At 43.8% G+C, this 22,442-nt stretch overlaps 1 protein-coding gene across 6 annotated transcripts in view; it reads right to left on the reverse strand.

Moving 5' to 3' along the window:
* obscnb (obscurin, cytoskeletal calmodulin and titin-interacting RhoGEF b) overlaps positions 1–22,442 on the reverse strand; it is a 625,157-nt gene that overhangs the window by 542,073 nt on the left and 60,642 nt on the right. For all 6 annotated transcript variants that reach the window (XM_041184481.1, XM_041184479.1, XM_041184482.1 and 3 more), the window contains exons 4-7: positions 21,006–21,311; positions 7,310–7,576; positions 5,446–5,730; positions 2,524–2,796 (exon numbers count right to left, since the gene is read on the reverse strand). In XM_041184481.1, coding sequence (XP_041040415.1) covers positions 2,524–2,796; positions 5,446–5,730; positions 7,310–7,576; positions 21,006–21,311 — 1,131 coding nt within the window. The remainder of the gene's footprint in view (positions 1–2,523; positions 2,797–5,445; positions 5,731–7,309; positions 7,577–21,005; positions 21,312–22,442) is intronic.

Consider the following 22,442-nt stretch of genomic DNA (forward strand, 5'->3'; position numbering starts at 1 on the left):
AGAGCTTGTGAGATGAATAGTGCTGGATGCCATATTGGGACAGGTTCATATCCAGTATCCTGGCGGCAGTCATTCTATAACAGCGCATTTTGCTAGCTGCATTTGAGCCACCAATTAATGGCCACTTAAAGGCCACTTTCCGCCAGGAGTTGCGAGTGCCTACTCATTTCCCAAGCAGGAGAATCCAAGCAAGGTCTCTCTCTCCACCGCCCCCCCCACCCCAGGTTCTGGTTATCCCCACCTTGTCTTTCCGACATGACCCCACCCCTTCACCAATCCCTTCCCCCACAACCACTTCTTAGGGCTTCCCCTACTGTCCCTGCCCTAAGACACTCACAGTTACCTGGTCCTGGGCTCTGACACTTAGAATCTGGGGACAGCCTATAGTCTCAGCAGTGGCCACTGTTCCCAGCAGTGCTGCAGGGACTACAGAGCTGCCAACAAATTTGCATGGCTGGCAGTTCTCTTAGGGAGAGCTTCCTCCTGGGTGAGGGGCAAAAGTCCCGTCTCCAGCCACTCCATGGAGTATTATTTAGCTGTAGGGCAGCCGACATCTCTAAGTGTGCGTAGTGATGTGTACGATTTCTGGATTCAGGCCCACAGGTACCTGAATAGGCAGTCGGCTATTAGTATGTAATTTTAAGATAGTTTATTAGATTTATTAAGGATCAACAGTTTAGATATGATACGTTATCTAATTAGACAGAAAACAAGGTATACGACCCATGACAGCTCATGATAACAGCATTCCACTCTCTAGTTGAAGTGTTAGGAAACTTCTCCATCAATTTTCCTCTTCCTCCTCTAGTTCATCTTCCATCTGAAGTGAAGTGTCCAATGAGCACTGCCACCTCATCAGCACCTCGGCTCCCTACCAACAGTATGACACCAATCTATATACTCTTTTTGGGGGGCTGGTAGCTTACTTAGTGTCAATCATCTATCCAACTATTCTGACCAATGGATACAGGACAGGTACCCAAAATGTCAGGGTGGTTACCACCCCTACTGTCACACCGCTCGAGGTCGGTTTTTTGGTTTACATCTTGCTGAGGGTCATACCTTGGTCTTTTCTAAACACGTGAGAGATAAGGGGGTGCACAGGACGCCATCTAACAACTCAGGAATCTGAAAAAGGCAGTCTGAACTAATTGACCTTGCTGTTTCTGAAGACCGTTCAGAGGTCAAAGTGTTTAGAAAGAGAGGCAATCAATGCTGCTTGGAAAATCCTATAAAATACAGCTTATTAAAGGCCCCAATTTCTTACACCCCCCTTTCCCCCCCAACCACATCTTAGGGATTCCTCTACTGTCCCTGGCATGAGACCCTCACACTTACCTAGTTCTGGGCTGACACTTAGAATCTGTGGACAGCCTATAGTCCCGGCAGTAGCCACTGCTCCCAGTGGTGCTGTTGAAACTACAGAGCTGCCAACAAACCTGAGTGGCCAGCAGCTCTCTTAGGCAGGACTTCCTCCTGGGTAAGGGGTGAAAGTCCCATCTCCAGCCACTTAACGCTCCTTGGAGTGTTATATAGCTGAGGGGCAGCTGACATCGGTGGGGATGTGTTCTCCACCAACCTTTTCCGTGGCAGGATAGGATACTCCATCATCCGAAAAATGCTGCCCATTGTTCCTGACTGTATTCCCCATTCCAAAACATACTGATATTTTATGAAGTATGGTTCCACATACCAAATGCCCTGATACTTCAGCCAAAAATCAATCTCTGTATGGATTGAACTGAGACAGTAAGTATTTGACTGTGGAGGATTATAGCTGAATTCAAACCTCCCTTCAGCTAATATCCATACACATATATTTTCCAGCAGAAAGAGAGAGAGAGAAAAAGAGACAAAGAGAAAAAGAGACAGAGCGACAGACATGTTGATAGAGATATAGGTAAAACCGGTAAAACCCTGAAATGACTCGTACTGGTCTGAACTGGTTCCATTTTAAGGTATAGAACAACAGTTCGGACCAGTACCAGTCACTTCCCAAGTCTTTTACTGTTTTTCCCTTTTGGGATAGGTAGGTAAATTGTTGATATGGACAGACAGATAAATAAAGAATGTAAACAGGACTGAGAACTCTCGTGATTTTTTTCCTTGACTAATCCAGGGGCACTGAAACCATCTGTAGCAGCTATGTAATGTATTGGTTGACATTAATTCACTCAGACCGCCTGGATCAAGCTTCAATCCTTACATATCATATTAGGTAGTGCATTTAACCACTCAGCTGTCATGTTAATAATTCTTTATCATAAGCTTTATGAATTCAATAACTTTCCCATCTATTACTTAAGTTACATGTGTTTTTACTGTCTGTTAATCTAACTTGTGGGTTGTTGCTGGTAGTCCTATGACACTCAGCATTTTTGGCATAAAAGTATAAACTTTTTAACACAATGTTGAATTTCCATATGGGCTCTGGCGGTCACCGGCCATAACTTTAGCATCTATGCCATTTCTCCTTGGTTTTCAATGGATACAGGCTGGTCCTGAAAGACAAATTATACCTACCCATGATTTTTAAATCAAAGCTCATAGTGTCTTCTCCACACTTGCATGTATAAGTGCCTTCATCCTCTTTTGTTGTAGTTGAAATAAGAAGCCTGTGTTGCTTTCCCTTGCTTTCTTTTGTAAATTTTTTTGTTTGCTTGATTTCTTTACCATTCTTGTACCACTGTACTTTGGTATAGGTGTCAACAGTCTCAATAAAGAACTCTGTTTTCTCTCCAAACACAGTAGTAATAGTGCGTTCCACTTTCTCTTTGTTAAAAAAGTGAGAAGTCTCTAATATGGGGAAATAAAAAAATTAGTTAAAAAAATTAAAATACACTTGTTTGTTTTCAATATGTGATTAAAGAACTAAAGCCAAATCAAGGCATTCTTGGAGAATATATATTCCCACACGAAAAATGGAAGGTACATGAAATGTCACAGCTATTTGTAAAAACATAGTCCTAATGAGAGCAGAGGGTGAAAGGATACTGATGGAAAGGAGAGTGGAAATTACAAATGATGCATTGGCCATAATTTTCCAGTCTTCCTTAGACTCAGGGATGGTTCCAGAAGGCTGGAGAATTGCAAATGTTACACCCTTGTTCAAAAGAGGGTGTAGAGATAAGCCCAGCAACTACAGGTCATTCAGTTTAACTTCAGTGGTGAGGAAAATTCTAGAAGCAATAATTTGGGACAAAATTAATAGTTACATAGAAAATCCGGGTTAATTAAGAAAAGCCAGCAAGGATTTCTTAAGAGAAAATTGTGTTTAATTAACTTGCTGGAGTTTTTTGAAGAGGTAACAGAGAGGGTTAATGAGGGCAATGCTGTTGATGCAGTGTACACTAGGGAGATGATGGTGTGGTGGTAATGTCACTGGACTAGTAATCCAGAGGCCCAGGCTAATGCTCTAAGGACATGGGTTCATATCTCATTGTGGCAGCTGGAAAATCTGTTACTAAATCTGGAATATAAAGATAGTCTCAGTTGAGGTGGCCATGAAACTATCATTTGATTGTTGTAAAAACCCGGCTGGTTTACTAATATCCTTTTGGGAAGGAAATCTGCCATCCTTACCCAGTCTGATCTATATGTGACTCCAAACCCACAACAATATTGTTGACTCTTAACTGCCCTCTTCAATGGCCTTGCAAGCTACTCAGTACAAGGGCAAATAGGAATGGGAAACAAATGCTGGCCTTGCTGGCGATACCCACAGCCCATCAAAGAATAAAGAAACATGGATTTCCAATAGGTATTTGATATAATGCCACACAACAGACTTGTAAGCAAAAGATATAGCTCATGGAATAAAAAGGAAAATAGCAACATGGAAACAAAATTGGCTAAGTGACAGGAAACAGAAAGTAGTGGTTAATGGATGGTTTTTCAGGCTGGAAGAAGGATGAAATAGAGTTCCCCAGGGGTCAGTGTTGGGACTCTTGATCTTCCTAATATATATTAATGACTTAGACCTTGATGTAGGGCACAATTTAAAAATCTGCCGATGATATGAGACTTGGAAGCGTTGTGAAGTGTGGGAGGACAGTGTACAACTTCAGAGAAGGACACAGACAAATTGGTGCAATGGGTGGACAAATGACAAATGAAGTTCAATGCAGGAAAATGTGAAGTAATTCATTTTGGTAGGAAGAACATGGACAGGCAATATAAAATAAAGGATACAACTCTGAAGAGGGTGCAGGAAAAGAGAACCTAGGTGTATATGTGCATAATTCATTGAAGGTGGCAGGACAGGTTGAGAGAACAGTTAATAGAGCACACAGCGTCCTAAGCTTTATTGATAGGGGCATAGGGTACAAGAGTGAGGAAGTTATATTGAAATTGTACAAGACACTAGTTCAGCCTTAGCTGAAGTATTGTGTCTAGTTCTGGGCATCGCACTTTAAGAAAGATGAGAAGGCACTGGAAAGAATGCAGAAAAGATTCACAAGTACGGTTCCACGGAAGAGGAACTTCAGCAATGAAAAAGTCTGGAGGAGTTAAGACTACTTTCCTTGGAGAAAAGAAGGCTGAGAGGAGATTTGATAGAAGTATTTAAAATCATGCGGGGTCTGGACAGAGTGGATGGGGAAAACCGTTCCCACTCATGAAACGATCGAGAACAAGAAAGCACAGTTTTAAAATAATTGGCAAAAGAGGCAAAAGGAACATGAGAAAAAACTCCACGCAGCAAGTGATTGGGGTCTGGAATGCGGTGCCTGAGAGTGTGGTGGAGGCAGGTTCAAGTTAAGGCATTCAAAAGGGAATTAGACTGTTAAAGAAGAATGTGCAGGGTTACGGGGAGAAGGTGGGGGAATGGCTCATTTGGAGAACCGGTGCAGAAACGACAGGCCAAATGGCTTCCTTCTGCGCTGTAATAATTCTGTGATTCTGTGAAAGAGGAAAAATTGGTGAAGGAGAAGTGGGGAAATGGGGGAAGAAATTTTCTTTCCACTCGTAACAAAACAAAAATCATAGCATTGGTGTGATTCTAAGAAATTATAAACATTTGTGTCAAAATATTAGGCAATCTGGCCCATTCAATTTCAGACGTCTTAGTTTAATTGAGTGAAATAAACTTAAGGTTACCAAAATGGTGCCTAATGTCACTCATTAAAACTGATGAACACTCATTTTGGCTTAAAAATGAAATCCAATTCTGTGTAAGTCACTCATAAAAACAAATCCAAAACTTCATGTTTAAATGAGTTAATTATCAATTTGATTTCCTAATCCTAAATGATTTTGACAGCTCTAGTACAGTCCTTTTTGATCTAAGATGGCTTTCCCTAACACTAACGATGTTATCTTTTAAATGAACATAAATTAATTAACTGATTTTATATTGCACAATATTTTAACTATCCACACCTTAATTTAATTGGTACTTGCCATTGACATGCACATTTACTGATAAATGCTTAGCATCATACACACCCTTTACATAGAGCTGAAATGACATTTTATTGCCATCACAAACACATTCGTAAATCCCAGCATCTTCTAAAGTTACATTGTTGACCTTCAAGATGCGGCGCTGATCCAAAGTTTGAAATTCATACTTCTTGCTAGACTTGATCTCCTTGCCATCTTTTGTCCAGGTTACTTTTGCAGCTCTGACAGAAATCTCAGCAATAAACTGAGCTGTACCTTTCTGCGAAACAGAAATAATCTCCTTTTCTGCTGACTTGTTTGTGAAATTCACTGGCGCCACTGGCAATGCTGTTAAAACAAGCACATCCTTTAGCTTTTTTTGCTTTTTACAACTAAGAAAGGTTATTTTCTGTTTACTTTTAGATTTCTTCATGCCCCATTCCATTCCCTAACGAACAATGTGCAAAGGCAACTTCTTTGCAGACTGTTCTACAACCAACTAAATCAGAGTCAATTCAAGTCTTTAAATTTCACTCCAGGGATTAATTTAGTTCCCAATTCAAAATTAACCAGGTACATAAAGCCATAAAAAAGTCAATAAATTTTAGGTATTATAAAAAGGGGATAGTTTAAAAAGGCAATTATAAATTTATTCAAAACATTGGTTCAGCCACAGTTAGTGTTGCATTCAGTTTTGAGCACCCAATTAACAAAAGGATATTAAAGCCATTAAAAAAAAACTGAATGTTCCTTTACCAGGATGATGCCAGAGATGGCAATTATAGAATGGAACTAGTTTCACTGGAGCAGAGAGGATTAAGGAAAGTTGATAGAGATTTTTTAAATTATAAAGCATTTTGATAGAGAATAGGGAAAGGCTATTTCTTCTCCATGGGGAGTCAATGGCAAGAGGTTATCAATTTAAAATTATCACGGAGTGAGGAGAAAGATTAGGATAAATTTCTTTTTAAAGGGACTTTGCTTTGCTTTGGCAGGCAGTTGAAGGAGAAATCATTACTTCTTTTAAGGGAAAAATTGGCTAAATATTTGGCACAGAGGAAGTTAGAAGTCTACAAGGGCAGAACATGAGCAGGTCAGGGAAATGAATTTGCATTTATCTAGCAAAGGAGTGGCACAGACACATGGGACAGATAGCCTTTATAGTTCTATAGTTTAGTGTTCTAAAGTCAAGAAAATCATGACAAAGAATTATCAGTTCAAGAAGGCAGCCCACCTCTACCTTCTCAGGGGCACTTAGGGATAGACAATAAATATCAACCTTGCCAGTGATGTGCAGATCTCAAGAATGAATTTTCAAACACATGATATAAGCTATGTACAGCGAAAACATTTTTTGTTCAACCACTGGACTCACTATAATTAGCTAGAAAATCAAAGTTAAAAGCATAATTCTGTGCAGAAGGAACAAGATTCGCCTTTGAGTCGCACTGAACATCAGGAAAATAACTGAAATCCAAAAATATAGCAATCCCACACTCACATTCTGTGGAATGTTACTTTCACTAACATCTTTTTGGTTGCCTGAGGGGGGCAACAAAATCCTTTTTAAGCTGCACAAATATCCTCTTGGTTGTTTCACTAAGAAACAACAATAACAGCATGCTCATGATACAACCTCTAATGTAATGTATTTACTAGCCTATTAATTGTGTATTTCTTCAGAGTACAAATTATCACTCTTACCACTCCAGAAAACTGGAATATTTATATGCGTCCCAAGTAGTAGTCTCCACGGATACATGAGTATAGCACAGACTTGTGTACTGAAACTGTCAGGACCCGCACACTTACAAAAAGCTCTACACCCTTAAATTAGGGTAGAAATTGATCAATGGAAACTACTTCTTGAGCAAACAATAACAGAATTTAATAAGCAAAAAAAAATTGACAGTAATAATTTACTCACCTTTCACTCTTAATTTAGCAGTGCTTTCAGCATTGCTTGCTACAAATTTCACTTCAATGTCATTGTCCAATGACCTCACTTGTTTAATTATTAGTGTGTGTGTATTTTTAGTTCTCTGTACTGTGTAATTCTGACTGCTTTGTATAGCTTTTTCATTTATGAACCACATCCCTGGAGCAATTGTAGATAGTTCAACAAAGAAGGTTGCATCTTCACCTGTTGAAGCTTCAACATCTTGCAAAGGTGTCTCAATGGAAGCTTTAGGTTCTGTCAGAATGAAATATGCAATTTAGCGTCAGCTATGACATTCAAACAAGTTTAAATTGTTGTATTGATAACTCTTGCTAAAGGAGCAAATAATAAACTACCGACACTAATAAGAATCAATAATGATAGATGGCCAAATCCTATACAGTATCATGATTTGCAAACGTTATTGGTTCTATTTTGTCTCAATCGATGTTTTAATGAATTTTCCTTTTTGAACATAGTGTGAAATTATTTTATTACGGGCAATCCTATCCTTGATTTTGGTAACTTTTAAATGACTTCACAAATCCTTCACATGACTTCAGTAATTCATATTTAAATGGTCAGTCAGCTGGGGCAGGATTACAAACATAACAGGGGCAAGTGCCCCTCCAAGCACTGGCAAAAAAGGAGCACCCACACAACATAAATAGAGGGGAAGCCACAGGTTAGATGGGCCAAAAACTGAATGCAGCACCTTTAAATCAGTTGATGACTCCAATGTTGTTATGCACACAATCTTACAGCAGTTAATCTCTCTAAGATCAGCCCAGAATGATGCTTTACTTGTTTTCAACACCAGTACCAATATCCGTGCCATCTCTGGTAGGAGCGACCACCTCACAGTCGTTATGGAGACCAAGTCCTGCCATTACATTGAGGATACTCTCCATCGTGTTGTGTGGCACTAACACTGTGCTAAATGGGATAGATTTCAAACAGATCTAGCAACTCAACACAGGGCATCCATGAGGTGCTGTGGGCCATCAGCAGCAGCAGAATTCTACTTGAACACAATCTGCAACCTCATAGACCGGCCAATCCCCCACTCTACCATTATCACCAAGCCAAGGGATCAACACTGGTTCAATGAAGAGTGTAAGGGTACATGCTAGGAGCAGCACCAGGCATACCTAAAAAAAAATGAGGTGTCAAATTGGTGAAGCTATAAAACACGACTACTTGCATGTCAAACAGCATAAGCAGCAAGTGATGGACAGAGCTAAGCGATTCCACAGCCAACGGATCAGACCTAAGCTGTGCAGTCCTGCCACATCCAGTCATGAATGGTGATGGGCAATTAAACAACTCACTGGAGGAGGAGGCTCCACAAATACCCCCATCCTCAATGATGGAGGAGCCCAGCACATTAGTGCAAAAGATAAGGCTGAAGCATTTGCAACAATCTTCAGCCAGAAGTGCCGAGTGGACGATCCATCCTCCGGAAGTCCCCAGCATCACGGATGTCAGCCCTCAGCCAATTCAATTCACTCCACATGATATCAAGAAACGGCTGAGGCGCTAGATATTGCAAAGGCTATGGGCCCTGATAACATTCCGGCAATAGTATTGAAGACTTGTCGCGCCCCGAGCTAAGCAGTTCCAGTACAGCTATAACATTGGCATCTACCTGGATTTGTGGAAAATTGCCCAGGTATGTCCTGTACACAAAAAGGACAAATCCAACCCAGCCTATTACCACCCCATCAGTCTACTCTTGATCATCTGTAAAGTAATGGAAGGGTTCATCAACAGTGCTATCAAGTGGCACTTGCTTAACAATTAACTGCTCACTACGCCCAGTTTGGGTTCCACCAGGGCCACTCAGCTCCTGACCTCATTACAGCCTTGGTTCAAACATGGACAAAAGAGTCGAACTCCTGAGGTGAGGAGAGGGTGACTGCCTTTAACATCAAGGCAGCATTTGACCAAGTGTGGGATCAAGGAGCCCTAGCAAAACTGGAGTCAATGGGAATCGGGGGAAAACTCTCTGCTGGTTGGAGTCATACCTAGCACAAAGGAAGATGGTTGTGGTTGTTGGAGGTCACTCATCTCAGCTCCAGGACATCACTGCAGGAGGTCCTCAGGGTTGTGTTTTCAGCCCAACCATCTTCAACTGCTTCATCAATGACCTTCCTTCCATCATAAGGTCAAAAGTGGGGATGTTCGCCAATGATTGCACAATGTTCAGCACCATTTGCGGCTCCTCAGATACTGAATCAGTTCATGTCAAAATGCAGCAAGGCCTGGACAATATCCAGGCTTGGGCTGACAAGTGGCAAGTAACATTTGCACCACACAAATGTCAGGCAATGACTGTTTCCAACAAGAGAGGATCTAACCATATCCCTTGATGTTCAATGACATTACAATCACTGAATCTCCCACTATCAACATCCTGGGGGTTACCATTGACCAGAAACTGAACTGGACTAGCTATATAAATATTGTGGCTACAAGAGCAGGTCAGAGGATAGGAATCCTGTGACAAGTAACTCACCTCCTGAGTCCCCAAAGCCTGTCCACTATCTACAAGGCACAATTCAGGAGTGCGATGGAATGCTCCGCACTTCCCTGGATGAGTGCAGCTCCTACAACACTCAGGAAGCTTGACACCAACCAGGACAAAGCAGCCTGTTTGACTGGCACCACATCCACAAACATTCACTCCCTCCACCACTGATGCACAGTAGTAGCAGCGTGTGCCATCTACATGATGCACGGCAGGAATTCACCAATGCTCCTTCAACAGCACCTTCCAAACCCATGACCACTACCATTTAGAAGGACAAGGGCAGTAGTTAGATGGGAAAACCACCTCCAAGTCACTCACCATCCTGACTTGGAAATAAATTGCTGTTCCTTCACTATCGCTGGGTCAAAATCCTGGAACTCCCTTCCCAACAGCACTGTGGGTGTGCTTACACCACATGGGCTGCAGCAGTTCAAGAAGGCAGCTCATGTTCTCAGGGGCGACTAAGGATAGGCAATAAATGCTGGCCCAGCCAGTGAAGCCCACATCCTGTGAATGAATATTAAAAAAATTTCCAAAGCAACCTGCAAACATCCACAATCATGTTCCAAAATTGCGTCAATGTTGTAAGGAAGGGGCATTTGCAGAAGGTCTGCCCTTCCCAACTTACTAGAAAAAAATTACGAGCAGGGCAAAATGTGAGAGACTCGGGCACGTCTGGATTCTTCCCCTTTTTTTTCAATCCACTCCACACCTCTGTTGGAATGCCAGTGTTTTCTATAAACACCGCACAATTTCTAGGCACAAAATTGCAGCTGTTGGTTGGATGTGCATAAAAACATAAGGAATCAAAGAACAGGAATTTGATTTTCATCTTGCTAACAGAACAGAAATCTGCGATTTTAGACTGGCTACCCAATTTAAAAATCACCCAATTTCCATTTCCTTAATTTGAAGTAGTAAATCTACCTAAGATTTTGCCTGAATTTTTCCGATCCGTTGGCATCGGGCATCATGGTGCGTGGGACGGGGACAATATGACGCAAAGGCCAAAAATTAGTTTTATGCCATTGTGAAATCAGTTTGCAATCATCCACTCCACCCATCAATGGCAGGTGGCATTTCCTGCCAGGTATGTCATTTTAATACATTTGCATCTAATTATAAGCCCTGCTCGCCAGAATCATCCCCTCACCTCAAATTTACTGCCCACGTCGGCATGACTTCAAAATGGCGTGCTTCACGACTGCCTTTAAAAGGTACGCATCTGGCTACCTGAATTTTTTGAGGGGAACTCGGAGGTGAGTGCACACAACCTTGTGCAACGCTTACGAACATCGCCCGTAGGACATCAAGGAAGAGCCACCGTGCACTCACAGGGAGCACAGGCAAGTTGTTTTTCCTGGCTGGCTTTCAGTGCGGTACCAGGGCAAGGCAGCACAGACTGAAGGAAATACGCAAGCACATGCCAGGGAGTGTGGGAAGAGGGACAGAGGGATGGTGAGGGAAGAGTCCATGCACTTAGAAAAGTTTGTCAAAAGTGAGCATTCTTCCGCAGCTGAGACCTTTCAGCTGCAGTTCCATTGACATGCTTGGAATCGAGCCTCTGAAGTATTTCTGCCCATTCAAGCAACACAAAAGCATGAAAATGCCACCAAATGATCCAGAGTTTTTCACCCCTCGAGCACAGACTGCAAATTAATGTACGTTTTAGTGGGCAGCAGAGCAAGTAGCCAATTGTGCAGGTTGCACAATCACGTTGCAAAAGGTGGCCATGCAGCAGTCACTAGTGGAGGCACTCACAGCCCCTTGCAATGTCTTTATTAAGGTTTGGACCATTATCCAATATGGTTGAAGCTAACAGCGCAGCCTTGCAGTCCAGATTAGGAGATTGCATAGCCTGAGCTGAGAGCACAGCATGCAGTCCAGTGGCCGAAGCTGTCGTCAATCAATCAAGTGGAGTGGGGCAGAGGTGGGTGGGGTTTCGGACAGCTGTTGAGTGCACTACACATTGGCCATCCAAATGGTGGCCTGCACTCTCATGTATGCATGAAGTGGCCTTCAGACTTAACCAAGAGAGGTTCTTAGAATACCTATGCTAACCCACACATCTCTCTCTTTGATCCTGCAGGAGGAGAACATCAGCATCATTGATTTAGTGGTATGCCTCACAGCTTACAGAGACCAGAAAAAAAAGAATAGAGTGGTGGATATGCCCGGCTCCGCAAACAGAGGAGCACCTCCTTCAAGGTGAAGGGGCAGTAGAGTATGCTGCGCATGCAGATGAAGATCCACAGCGAGCCGTCACTTGTAGGTGCCTCGCTAGCCCCAGGGTTTATAGATGGTGCTTGTAATTCCTGCAGATGACAGAGAACCAGTGTTGCCAAAGACGGCGCATGTCTAGGGAACCGGTCGGTCACATATGCCAATCACTGCAGGATTTAACACCTTGTTTAATAGCACATGGAGGGCATCCACTGCCAGCGGCCATGAAAGTGACCACGGCGCACAATTGTTACACCAGCTCCTTCCAGGACTCCACAGATGATCTGTGTGGGCTCTCACAAGCCTCCACGCACAAGTGTATCCAGGAGGTCACGGATGCCATCTTCGTGAAGGCACAAAACAGGATCAGAAAAGCCAGGAAGCAAGAGCGCAGGGATTTGCGCAGATCTCACGTTTTCCACAGGTGCAAGGTGTCATCGATTACACTCACGTGGCGTGTCAACTATGTCAATCGCAAGGACTTTCACTCGCTGAATGTTTAGCTGGTGTGCAACCACCACAAACACATCCTACATGTCTGTGCACAATTCCCAGGTAGCATTCATGGCTCCTACATCCTTAGAAATCTCAGATCCTTTAAATCTTTCAGGGTCCAGAGAGGCTGCAGGGTTTGCTCCTCGGGGACAAGGGCTACCCACAGAGGACGTGACTGATGAGCGATGCAGCCTGAAACTGCAGCAGAGTGACGGTATAACGTCATGACACCAACCGGAATTTGGTGCAGCAAACAACAGAAATTTTGAAAATGAGGTTTCAGTGCCTCGACAGGTCTGGTGGAGCACTGCAATACAGACTCCAAAGGGTGTCACGCATCACTGTCGCTTGCTGCATGCTCCACAACCAGGTGCTTTAATGGGGGGGAGGAGCACCCGGTTGAGGAGGAAATGGAGGAGCTGCAACTATCTTCTAGCGAGGAGGACATCACAGGGGATGATGATTATCAGGTCCTTGAAGGTGAGGATGCCAGCGATAAGGCCATCGCACTGGCCAGACGATGCAGGTGCGCTCGGGAGGCCCTTGTAGCCACAAGATTCATGGAAGAGGATGACGAGGTGCAGTGAGGGTAGTCCTGACATCCTCACCTTCCATCTATGAAACTTTGACTCCTGTGTAGCTGATGGCAGTACACATATCCTCAGTGTCCAGGCTCATATCATGGAGATGCAGTGGAGGCCCTAAAAGTCGCTAGATTCCAGAAGGATGATAATAACGACATGCAGTGAGGGCACTCCATTTGTTCCTCACATTGCCTTCGTGAATGTCTGGCACCTGTCTGGCTGAGGACACTTCGCTTGCGCTCTATGATCAGGGTCATATCATGGAGATGCAACCGTGAAACGTTAAATGCACCTGATCCTTTGTCAGCCTTCAGCATCTGACCTCTTCAGGAGCACAGTATCACTGGTCACAGATGCTGAAGAGATGGGGAGCCTCCTCAAAAGGTGCTGAGAGGACACAGAAAGAATGACAGAACTCTGTGATACCTACCCACAACATTTTGGCACCAATGACGAGCACCATTGAGGTGCAGGCATCAGTGAAGTGTCCAAGGAGTGTGAAGTCAGACCATCACTTAGGTCTGAAGGTTACACACTGCACAGGGAAGAGGCCCTGGACTGAGACACCTGCCTTTATCTTGTGCATGGACCAAGGTTTCATATCTGAGTGATACAAACATTGCTCATCCTAACAAGGAGCCAGAGGCAAGAAGACATTATTGGGAGTTTATGTACAACAGTGAACATTAAGTACACGTGATTAACACCCATTCTCAGGCTGTGCAATTACATCTTTTTAACCTTCAATCCCTGCCACTATATTATGGTGCTCTCAAGACATCCACAACGGAGGTGGAGATAACCTTGGTGGGCATACTCTGGAGGGCCTAGACCTTGAGGCCATGGCCAGCTTACGGGGTCCTGATGTGTGGCAGTGGCATCCTCCTCAGCCTGTGGAGCTAGAGCTGCTGGGGTCACAGGAAGAGGGGATTCGGATGGGCTGGACACTCTGAGTCACCTGGGTGGATGGCCCCACAGTGTGCACCAGCTGATCCTCCTCCCTGTGACTCCCTGAGGACCACTGAGGACACCTTGAGGAGAAAGGGAAACTGAAGAGGGATAAGCTGCTCCACACCGCTCTCGCATTAACACTGTTGGAGGCCAACTATGGTGTCCAGTTGATCGAGTTGAGTCTGCGTAGCAGTGCAGAACCGTTATCCTCGACTCACATCTCCAAGGCAGCCGCCATCCTACCAGTGTTGACTTCGGGGCGTTGGCATGCCGGCACTATCACCTCAGACTGAAGACGATGGACTCATACCTAGCACAAAGGAAGATGGTTGTGGTTGTTGGAGGTCAGTCATCTCAGTTTCAGGACGTCACTGCAGGAGTTCCTCAGGGCGGTGTCCTCACCTTCAGCTGCTTCAACAATGACCTTCCTTCCATCATAAGGTCAGAAGTGAGGATGTTCACTGATGATTGCACAATGTTCTGCACCATTCGCGACTCCTCAGATACTGAAGCAGTCCATGTCAAAATGCAGCAAGACCTTGAAAATATCCAGGCTTGGGCTGACAAATGGCAAGTAACATTCGCGCCACACAAGTGTCAGGCAATGACCATCTCCAACAAGAGAGAATCCAACCATCGCCCCTTGATGTTGACGATGGCATTACCATCACTGAATCCCGCACTATCAACACCCTGGGGGTTACCATTGACCAGAAACTGAACTAGACTAGACATATAAATACTGTGGCTACAGCAGCAGGTCAGAGGTTAGGAATCATGCGACAAGTAACTCGTCTCCTGACTCCCCAAAGCCTGTCCACTATCTACAAGGCACAAGTTAGGAGTGTGATGGAATACTCCCCACTTGCCTGGATGAGTGCAGCTCCTATAACACTGAGGAAGCTGACACCGTCCAGGACAAAGCAGTCCTTTTGATTGGCATCACATCCACAAACATTCACTCCCTCCACCACCGATGCACAGTAGCAGCAATGTGTACTATCTACAAGGTGCACTGCAGGAATTCAACAAGGTTCCTTCGACAGCACCTTCCAAACCCACGACCACTATCACCTAGAAGGACAAGGGCAGCAGATAGAGGGGAACATCACCTGGAAGTTCCCCTCCAAGTCACTCACCATCCTGACCTGGAAATATATTGCTGTTCAGTAACTGTCGCAGGGTCAAAATCCTGGAACTCCCTTCCTGACAGCATTGTGGGTGTACCTACACCACATGGACTGCTGCGGTTCAAGAAGGCAGCTCACCACCACCACCTTCTCAAGGGCAACCAAAGATGGACAATAAATGCTGGCCCAGCCAGCGTAGCCCACTCCTATGAACAAATAAAAAAAAAACTCCTCCATCATGTCTTGCAATCTGAGGAGTGCAGTGGACATCCCTTCCTGATGTTTCCGAACTTGCATTTGCAGCTTCAGCAACTGAGGAATGGCTGAGTCCAGAGGCTCCTCATCTGATTCAGACTCAGCAGATTTCTGACCTCCCGCAGTACTTGAGTGCCAGAAACCTAGGTTGTCCCTGCCACCACCTGCTGTGGTTCAGATAGTGCGATGTGCTCACTAGATTGTGACCACAAGGCTCCTCTCGAACTAGGTCCCACCGAGGTGTGTGTCTCTGCACTGGTATAGGGTGTAGGTGGGTGCTATGACATGCCTTCAATTAGGGTGCGTCATCAGATTCTTCTTCCCATTTGTCTTCGGGGCTCAATTCAAGGACCTGACTCATGGACACTGTCGTCTGCTTCTCAGATGTGCCTGCAAAAGCTAGAAGAGATGAAAGTGCATGACAGGAGACTGCCAAACAGGGTAACTGACTCACAGTCTGATTGTCTGATAGATGTTGCACTGCTGGATCCTCACTTGGTTCAGCACCGCCGACCTCATCTTCAGCACAGTAAATGTACAGATCATCGCCGACCAGTTGGATGAGTCTATTTTCAATGTCTTTTTTTAAGTCCTTGATTTTGGGGATTCCTCTACCTGTGTGTGTCCTAGACCATAAGATATAGGAGCAGAAATTAGGCCATTCAGCCCATCGAGTCTGCTCCACCATTCAATCATGGCTGATAAGTTTCTCAACCCCATTCTCCCGCCTTCTCCCCGTAACCTTTGATCCCCTTACCAAACAGGAACCTATCTATCTCAGTCTTAAATACACTCAATGACCTGACCTCCACAGCCTTCCGTGGCAATGAATTCCATAGATTCACCACTATCTGGCTAAAGAAGTTTCTCCTCATCTCTGTTCTAAAAAGTCTTCCCTTTACTCTGAAGCTGTGCCCTCGGGTCCTAGTCTCTCCTACTAATGGAAACATCTTCCCCACATCCACTCTATCCAGGCCTTTCAGTATTCTGAAAGTTTCAATCAGATCCCCCCTCATCCTTCCAAACTCTATTGAGTATAGACCCAGAGTCCTCAAATGTTCCTCATATGTTAAGCCTTTCATTCCTGGGATCGTTCTCGTGAACCTCCTCTGGACCCTCTCCAGGCCAGCACATCCTTCCTGAGATACAGGGCCCAAAATTGTGCATAATATTCTAAATGTGGTCTGACCAGAACCTTATAAAGCCTCAGCAGCACATCCCTGCTTTTATATTCTAGTCCTCTCGAAATAAATGCCAACATTGCATTTGCCTTCCTAACTACCAACTCATCCTGCAACTTAAGAGAATCCTGGACTAGGATTCCCAAGTCCCTTTGCACTCCAGATTTCTGAATTCTCTCCCCATTTAGAAAATAGTCTATACCTCTATTCTTCCTACCAAAGTGCATGATCTCACACTTCCCCATGTTGTATTCCATCTGCCACTTCTTTGCCCATTCTCCTAATCTGTCCAAATCCTTCTGCAGCCTCCACACCTCCTCAATACTATCTGTCCCTCCACCTATCTTTGTATCTGCAAACTTAGCCAGGATGCCCTCAGTTCCTTCATCTAGATCATTAATGTATAAAGTGAAAAGTTGTGGTCCCAACACTGACCCCTGCGGAACTCCACTAGTCACCGGCTGCCATCCTGAGAAGGACCCTCTTATCCCCACTCTCTGCCTCCTGCCAGACAGCCAATCTTCTATCCATGCTAGTACCTTGCCTCTTACGCCATGGGCTCTTATCTTACTGAGCAGCCTCCTATGCGGCACCTTGTCAAAGGCCTTCTGGAAGTCCAAGTAGATAACATCCATTGGCTTTCCTTTGTCTAACCTACTTGCTACCTCCTCAAAGAATTCTAACAGATTTGTCAGGCATGGCCTCTCATTGATGAAACCATGCTGACTTTGCCCTATTTTATGCACTTCCAAGTATTCTGAAATCTCATCCTTAATAATGGACTCTAAAATCTTACCAACGACCGAGGTCAGGCTAATCGGCCTGTAATTTCCCGTCCTTTGCCTCACTCCCTTCTTAAACAAGGGGGATTACATTAACCATTTTCCAGTCCTCTGGGACCCTCCCTGACTCCACTGATTCCTGAAAGATCACCAATAACGCCTCCACTATCCTCTCCCTTTTGTTGTTTGCCAACTTGTCCTGCATGAAGACAGATGAAGAGAGTGTAAGCAGGACATCTGCTAGGCCAGTTGAGAAGGATGCCTGGCATATGTGGGTGGTGAGAGGTGCCACGGACAGGATGAGGACATGATCCGCAGGGCGCATGAAGGTGTGTTTGAGAGAATGAATGGTGATGTCCCTTGAACTGGCAGTGAGTGAGATCCCTATGGATGTGTGATGAATTTGTGGGTTTGTGAGTTGAGAGTGACAAGAAGTGCAACTTACCTTGGCAGAACAGAGGAGATCATTCACCCCTTTTCAGCACTGGGTGGCTGTCCTCTTATGCAGGCCTTGACGCTGGCCACCGCTGCCATTGCCTCCCATGCTGGATTGGTAACCTTGCTTGCTGGTCTTCTCCACAGCGGGGGTAGAGGACTTCACAGCGAGCCTCCACTGCTCCCAGTCAGCACCCAAGGGAGGCTCACTAAACTTGGAGGCAGCATCTGTGTGGGCTCTCACAAGCCTCCACACACAAGTGTATCCAGGAGGATGCCATCTTCATGAAGGCACAAAACACCTCTGGCATCCTTGACTTTGCAGAAGCTTCCGATCCCTTAGAGATCGCCAGCTCTGTGCAGAGGCACCCTTTAAATATGGTGCCCGTATTACTGAAGGTCTGAGATGAAGGGCGAATCAGAGGCTGCCCTGCCAGCGATCCGGTGTGTTTCCGGGGAATGCACTATTAATGAAGTTAGACATGCCTGGAATGGGACAATACGGTGCAAAAACCCTGCATTGCAGCCAGCAGGTAAAATGTCCTTTTTCCCGCTTGCTACCGCACTTTGTGCAAATCTGGGACTATTACACACTTTGATTATATGACTTAAGATCTTGGAGGAATTCAAGCACTTGTGCTTTATCCATAAGATGCGGGAGATTAAGAACCGAGATAATGCATTCTGAAGAAAACTGATGTGTGTACAATGCGGTCATCAGCAAAGAATGGATAAACTCTAAGATTTTTCACCATGCCACTTCTCATTTTCCATTAACTTGGAAAATATTGCCAAGATATTTAATAAGTAAAATCGACAGTGAGGCCAAGGAATAAGCCTCCAAAAAAAATTTGAGCTATAATTCTGTGAAGTTCAGTGAAAGGTCAAGCATGGTGAAAAATCGGCTGCGAATTTACTCCAAGGCCATTTTGTGTTGATGGTCTAAATGACTTGTACCATCCCCCACCCCAAAAGGGTCTAGTCAGAATCAGGAACTTAAAGAAATAGCACTGGAAAATTGAATGGGGCCAAAAGGTGACAAATCCCCTGGACCTGATAATCTACATCCTAGGTTTTTAAAATAGGGGGCTAAAGGAGATAGTGAATTCCCTGGTTTTGATCTTTCAGAATTCCCTAGATTGTAGAATAGTTCCAGTGAATTGGAAGGTAACAAACATAAACCCAATATTCAAGAAGTGAGGAACAGAGAAAACAGGAAACTGCAGGCCACTAAATTACAAAAACGATTCTGGAAAATTGGAAATAAAAATAGAAAATGGTGGAAAGACTAAACAGGTCTGACAGCATTTATGGAGAGAAAAAGAGAGTTAACATTTCAGGTCAATGACCTTTTGTCAGAACTATAGGCCAGTTAGCCTGACTTCAGTAATAGGTAGATGCTAGAATCTATTATTAGGGAAATGATAACAGGGCACTTGGAAAATAATAACTGGGCAGAGTTAACACGGATTTTTAAAAGGGAATTTGTGTTGGACAAATTGTTAAGAATTTTTCGGGGTTGTAACTAGCAGGGTAGGTAAAGGAGAACCAGTGAACATAGTGTATTTAGATTTTCAAGAAATATTCAAAATTATTACACAAAATTGAAGATCTTGAGATTTGCTAACATGGACTGAGGATTAGTTAACAGATAGAAAGTAGGATGAAACAGGACAATTTCAGGTTGGCAGGCTTCATCAACTAGAGATACTGCAAGGATTAGAACTTGGGATTTGGGAAGTTTAAATTAGTGGATAAGAACATGGCAGATGGAATATAATGTGGTGAAGTGTGAAGTTGTCCACTTTGGTAGGAAAAATAAAAGGAAGAATATTTTTTGAATGGTAAGAGATTGGGAAATGTTTGCATCCAGAGGGACCTGGGTCTGTTTATTAGATATGAGACAACATGTTTAATCTAAAAGAAAGGCCGTTAAAAGAAAGGCATATTCAAATGGTGTAATTAAATTAATAAGATAAAGGTAGATCAGACTATTGCTTCAAAGTAAAACAGGAAAGCAGGAACTGAGGAAAAACATGGGATAAAATTTAATGAGTGCAACTGGGTCTTGCACACAGCTTGGAAAACCGATGGGAGCCCTGCGTCACTTCTCTTCAGTGGGCCCGATGCAATTACAAGGTAACCTGGCAGTCACCTGACAGCATCAGGTCTCCCACGCAATTAAGCCTCCAACAGATCAAAAATCCCACACCCAAGGGCTGCCAGCCAATCAAAGGCTGGCAGCTCTCCAGGATCAGCAGCGCCATTAATAGCGGTGCACACTGCCTGTATTACCCTGGGGTCTACAGGAAGGATCCGGCATGGAACCCCAGACAGAGTTGAGTGTGAGCAGGATGGGGTTGTGAAAGACTGGCAAGGGAGGAGAGAGGAATCGGAAGCTAGTGCAGGGGATGCTCCCTGCTCCCTCACAAGGCTGTTAACAAATCCAATTTTGTTTGTTAGGCAGCCTCCCTGGATGTCAAGTCCTCCACTCTCTGCAGGTTGAATATCTGCAGTGGAACGATAAAGCCGTTACGGAGCCACCTTAATTGGCCTCTGGGCACAGAAAGACCATCCTGCACCACTCTTCATGCCCAGAGTTTGTCTAGGGGGAGTCGGGAAGACAAAGGGGTCCCCACCCTGTGCCTTCCTGCTGATCAAATGGCCCCACCACCTCTAAACTTGCCTCGGGGGGGGGAGGCATTAAATTTCGCCCATGGAAATGGCCAATTTACACATTATAAATACTTATGAGGAGGAACAATATGGCAACTTTCAGAATGTTTTTCCATATAGGGTAGTAGCAGCTAAAACAGTGGAATTGTTCAAAACACAGTTGGATTCTGTGATGGGACAGAAATGAGATAGATGGTTGATATGGGCAGTAAATCAGCCTGACCTCCTGAGAATCTTCTGGCAGACAAAAGGTAAAATTAACAGTTACCTGGTGCAAATTATGCCAACCAGTAGAACAAAACTAAAGTTCATTTTTGAATTAAAGGACAGAGATAAGAACAGAAATAAATCTCCAATAAACAGTAAGATGACAAATTAAAGATACATGAAGTAAGAGAAAGGTACTTTTTAAAAGTTTTGTCAAAGCATTGGTACTCACCAAAATGAAATGTTCCTGGGACTTCTAGGTAGGTGCTCTGGGTGAAGTTGTTTACAGAACTAATTCTAAACTGATAATTAGCTCCTTCTGGCAAGCCACTCACTGTGAATTCTTGTGCCGTTATCTTGTCTGTAGTGTGACACCTTGTCCAGGTATTGCTTCCCACTTTCTTTTTTTCTATTATGTATCCTGTGACAGGGGCAGGTGGCACATCTTGAGGGAGAGACCAAGCCAAAGTGACAGATGTTTCTGTTTTCTCTTTCACCACAGGGTTGACTGGGGGATGCGGTGGAACTTTTCGGGGAGCTAGAGTAAAGTGCAAAGATATGATCTAACAGGATTCCAGAAACCCAGGGGTTCAGCTAAGCTTGAAAAATAGATAGACTGTTGAAATATTTTAAATTCTATGGAGATCCTCAAATCAAAACGGTTACAATCAATGTCTACTCTGGAAAGTTAAATATATTTTTAAGTGCTTATATTATGATTTTCAATATAGACGTGCACACAAATAATGAACATCCCAACATAAGTAATATATGATCTTAAAATACAGAATTCTTTAAAAAAAATCTCAATTCATAGAACTAGTCACTAGTATTGTTAATGGTCACTTCTGTAATACCTCAGTTGTACATCTTTTCTGTTACTATTAGCATGCAGAGCAAGCATAAGCCCCATAAGAGTAATTTCTTAGGATTCTTCTGTCTACACCATCTCCCCATTATTTAAGGTGGAAGACCACTTGGAATATGCAAATTAGATTCCAATGATGTACAGAGGATCCCAAAATATCGTCGTCACTCCTTCACTGTAGCTGGGTCAAAATCCTGGAACTCCCTCCCTAACAGCACTGTGGGTGTACCTACACCTTATGGACTGCAGCAGCTCAAGAACGCAGCTCACCACCACATTCTCAAGGGCAATCAGGGATGGGCAATAAATGCTGGCCACATCCGATGAATGAATAAAATAAAAAGTTGCAATTTTGATATACAAATAGGCAGAGCATGTGCTGTGCATTCTCTGTCCACTTAAACTGGTATTGAGTAGCCAGCCAGCAGTTCTTAAAGGAGCTGATGGAGGTCATTCATAAAATGGCTGAAGGTTCCTTTAACTTTTATTTTAATTGGCCCAGGAGCCCACTAAATAACTTTGACTTACTGCTAGCTTAGCTTTAGGAGTTTGGGTGAGTGGACAAGAACATGGCAAATGGAATACAATGTGACAAAGTGTGAAGTTATCCAATTTGGTAGGAAAAATAAAAAAGCAGAATACTAATGATCGTTTGGTGGTACAGAACTTGAGTATTCCTGCAAAAAGACATGTTGTTGAAGCTTTTCATCTTGCACTCATCAGGACAATTCACAAGGATATCAAATGTAAAAAGAATAACAATTTATACTGATAGAGAAGAGAGTGCTGATTGTCTGGCAA

The sequence above is a fragment of the Carcharodon carcharias genome, chromosome 3, assembly GCF_017639515.1.
Source record: "Carcharodon carcharias isolate sCarCar2 chromosome 3, sCarCar2.pri, whole genome shotgun sequence".
Classification (NCBI taxonomy): Eukaryota; Metazoa; Chordata; class Chondrichthyes; order Lamniformes; family Lamnidae; genus Carcharodon; species Carcharodon carcharias.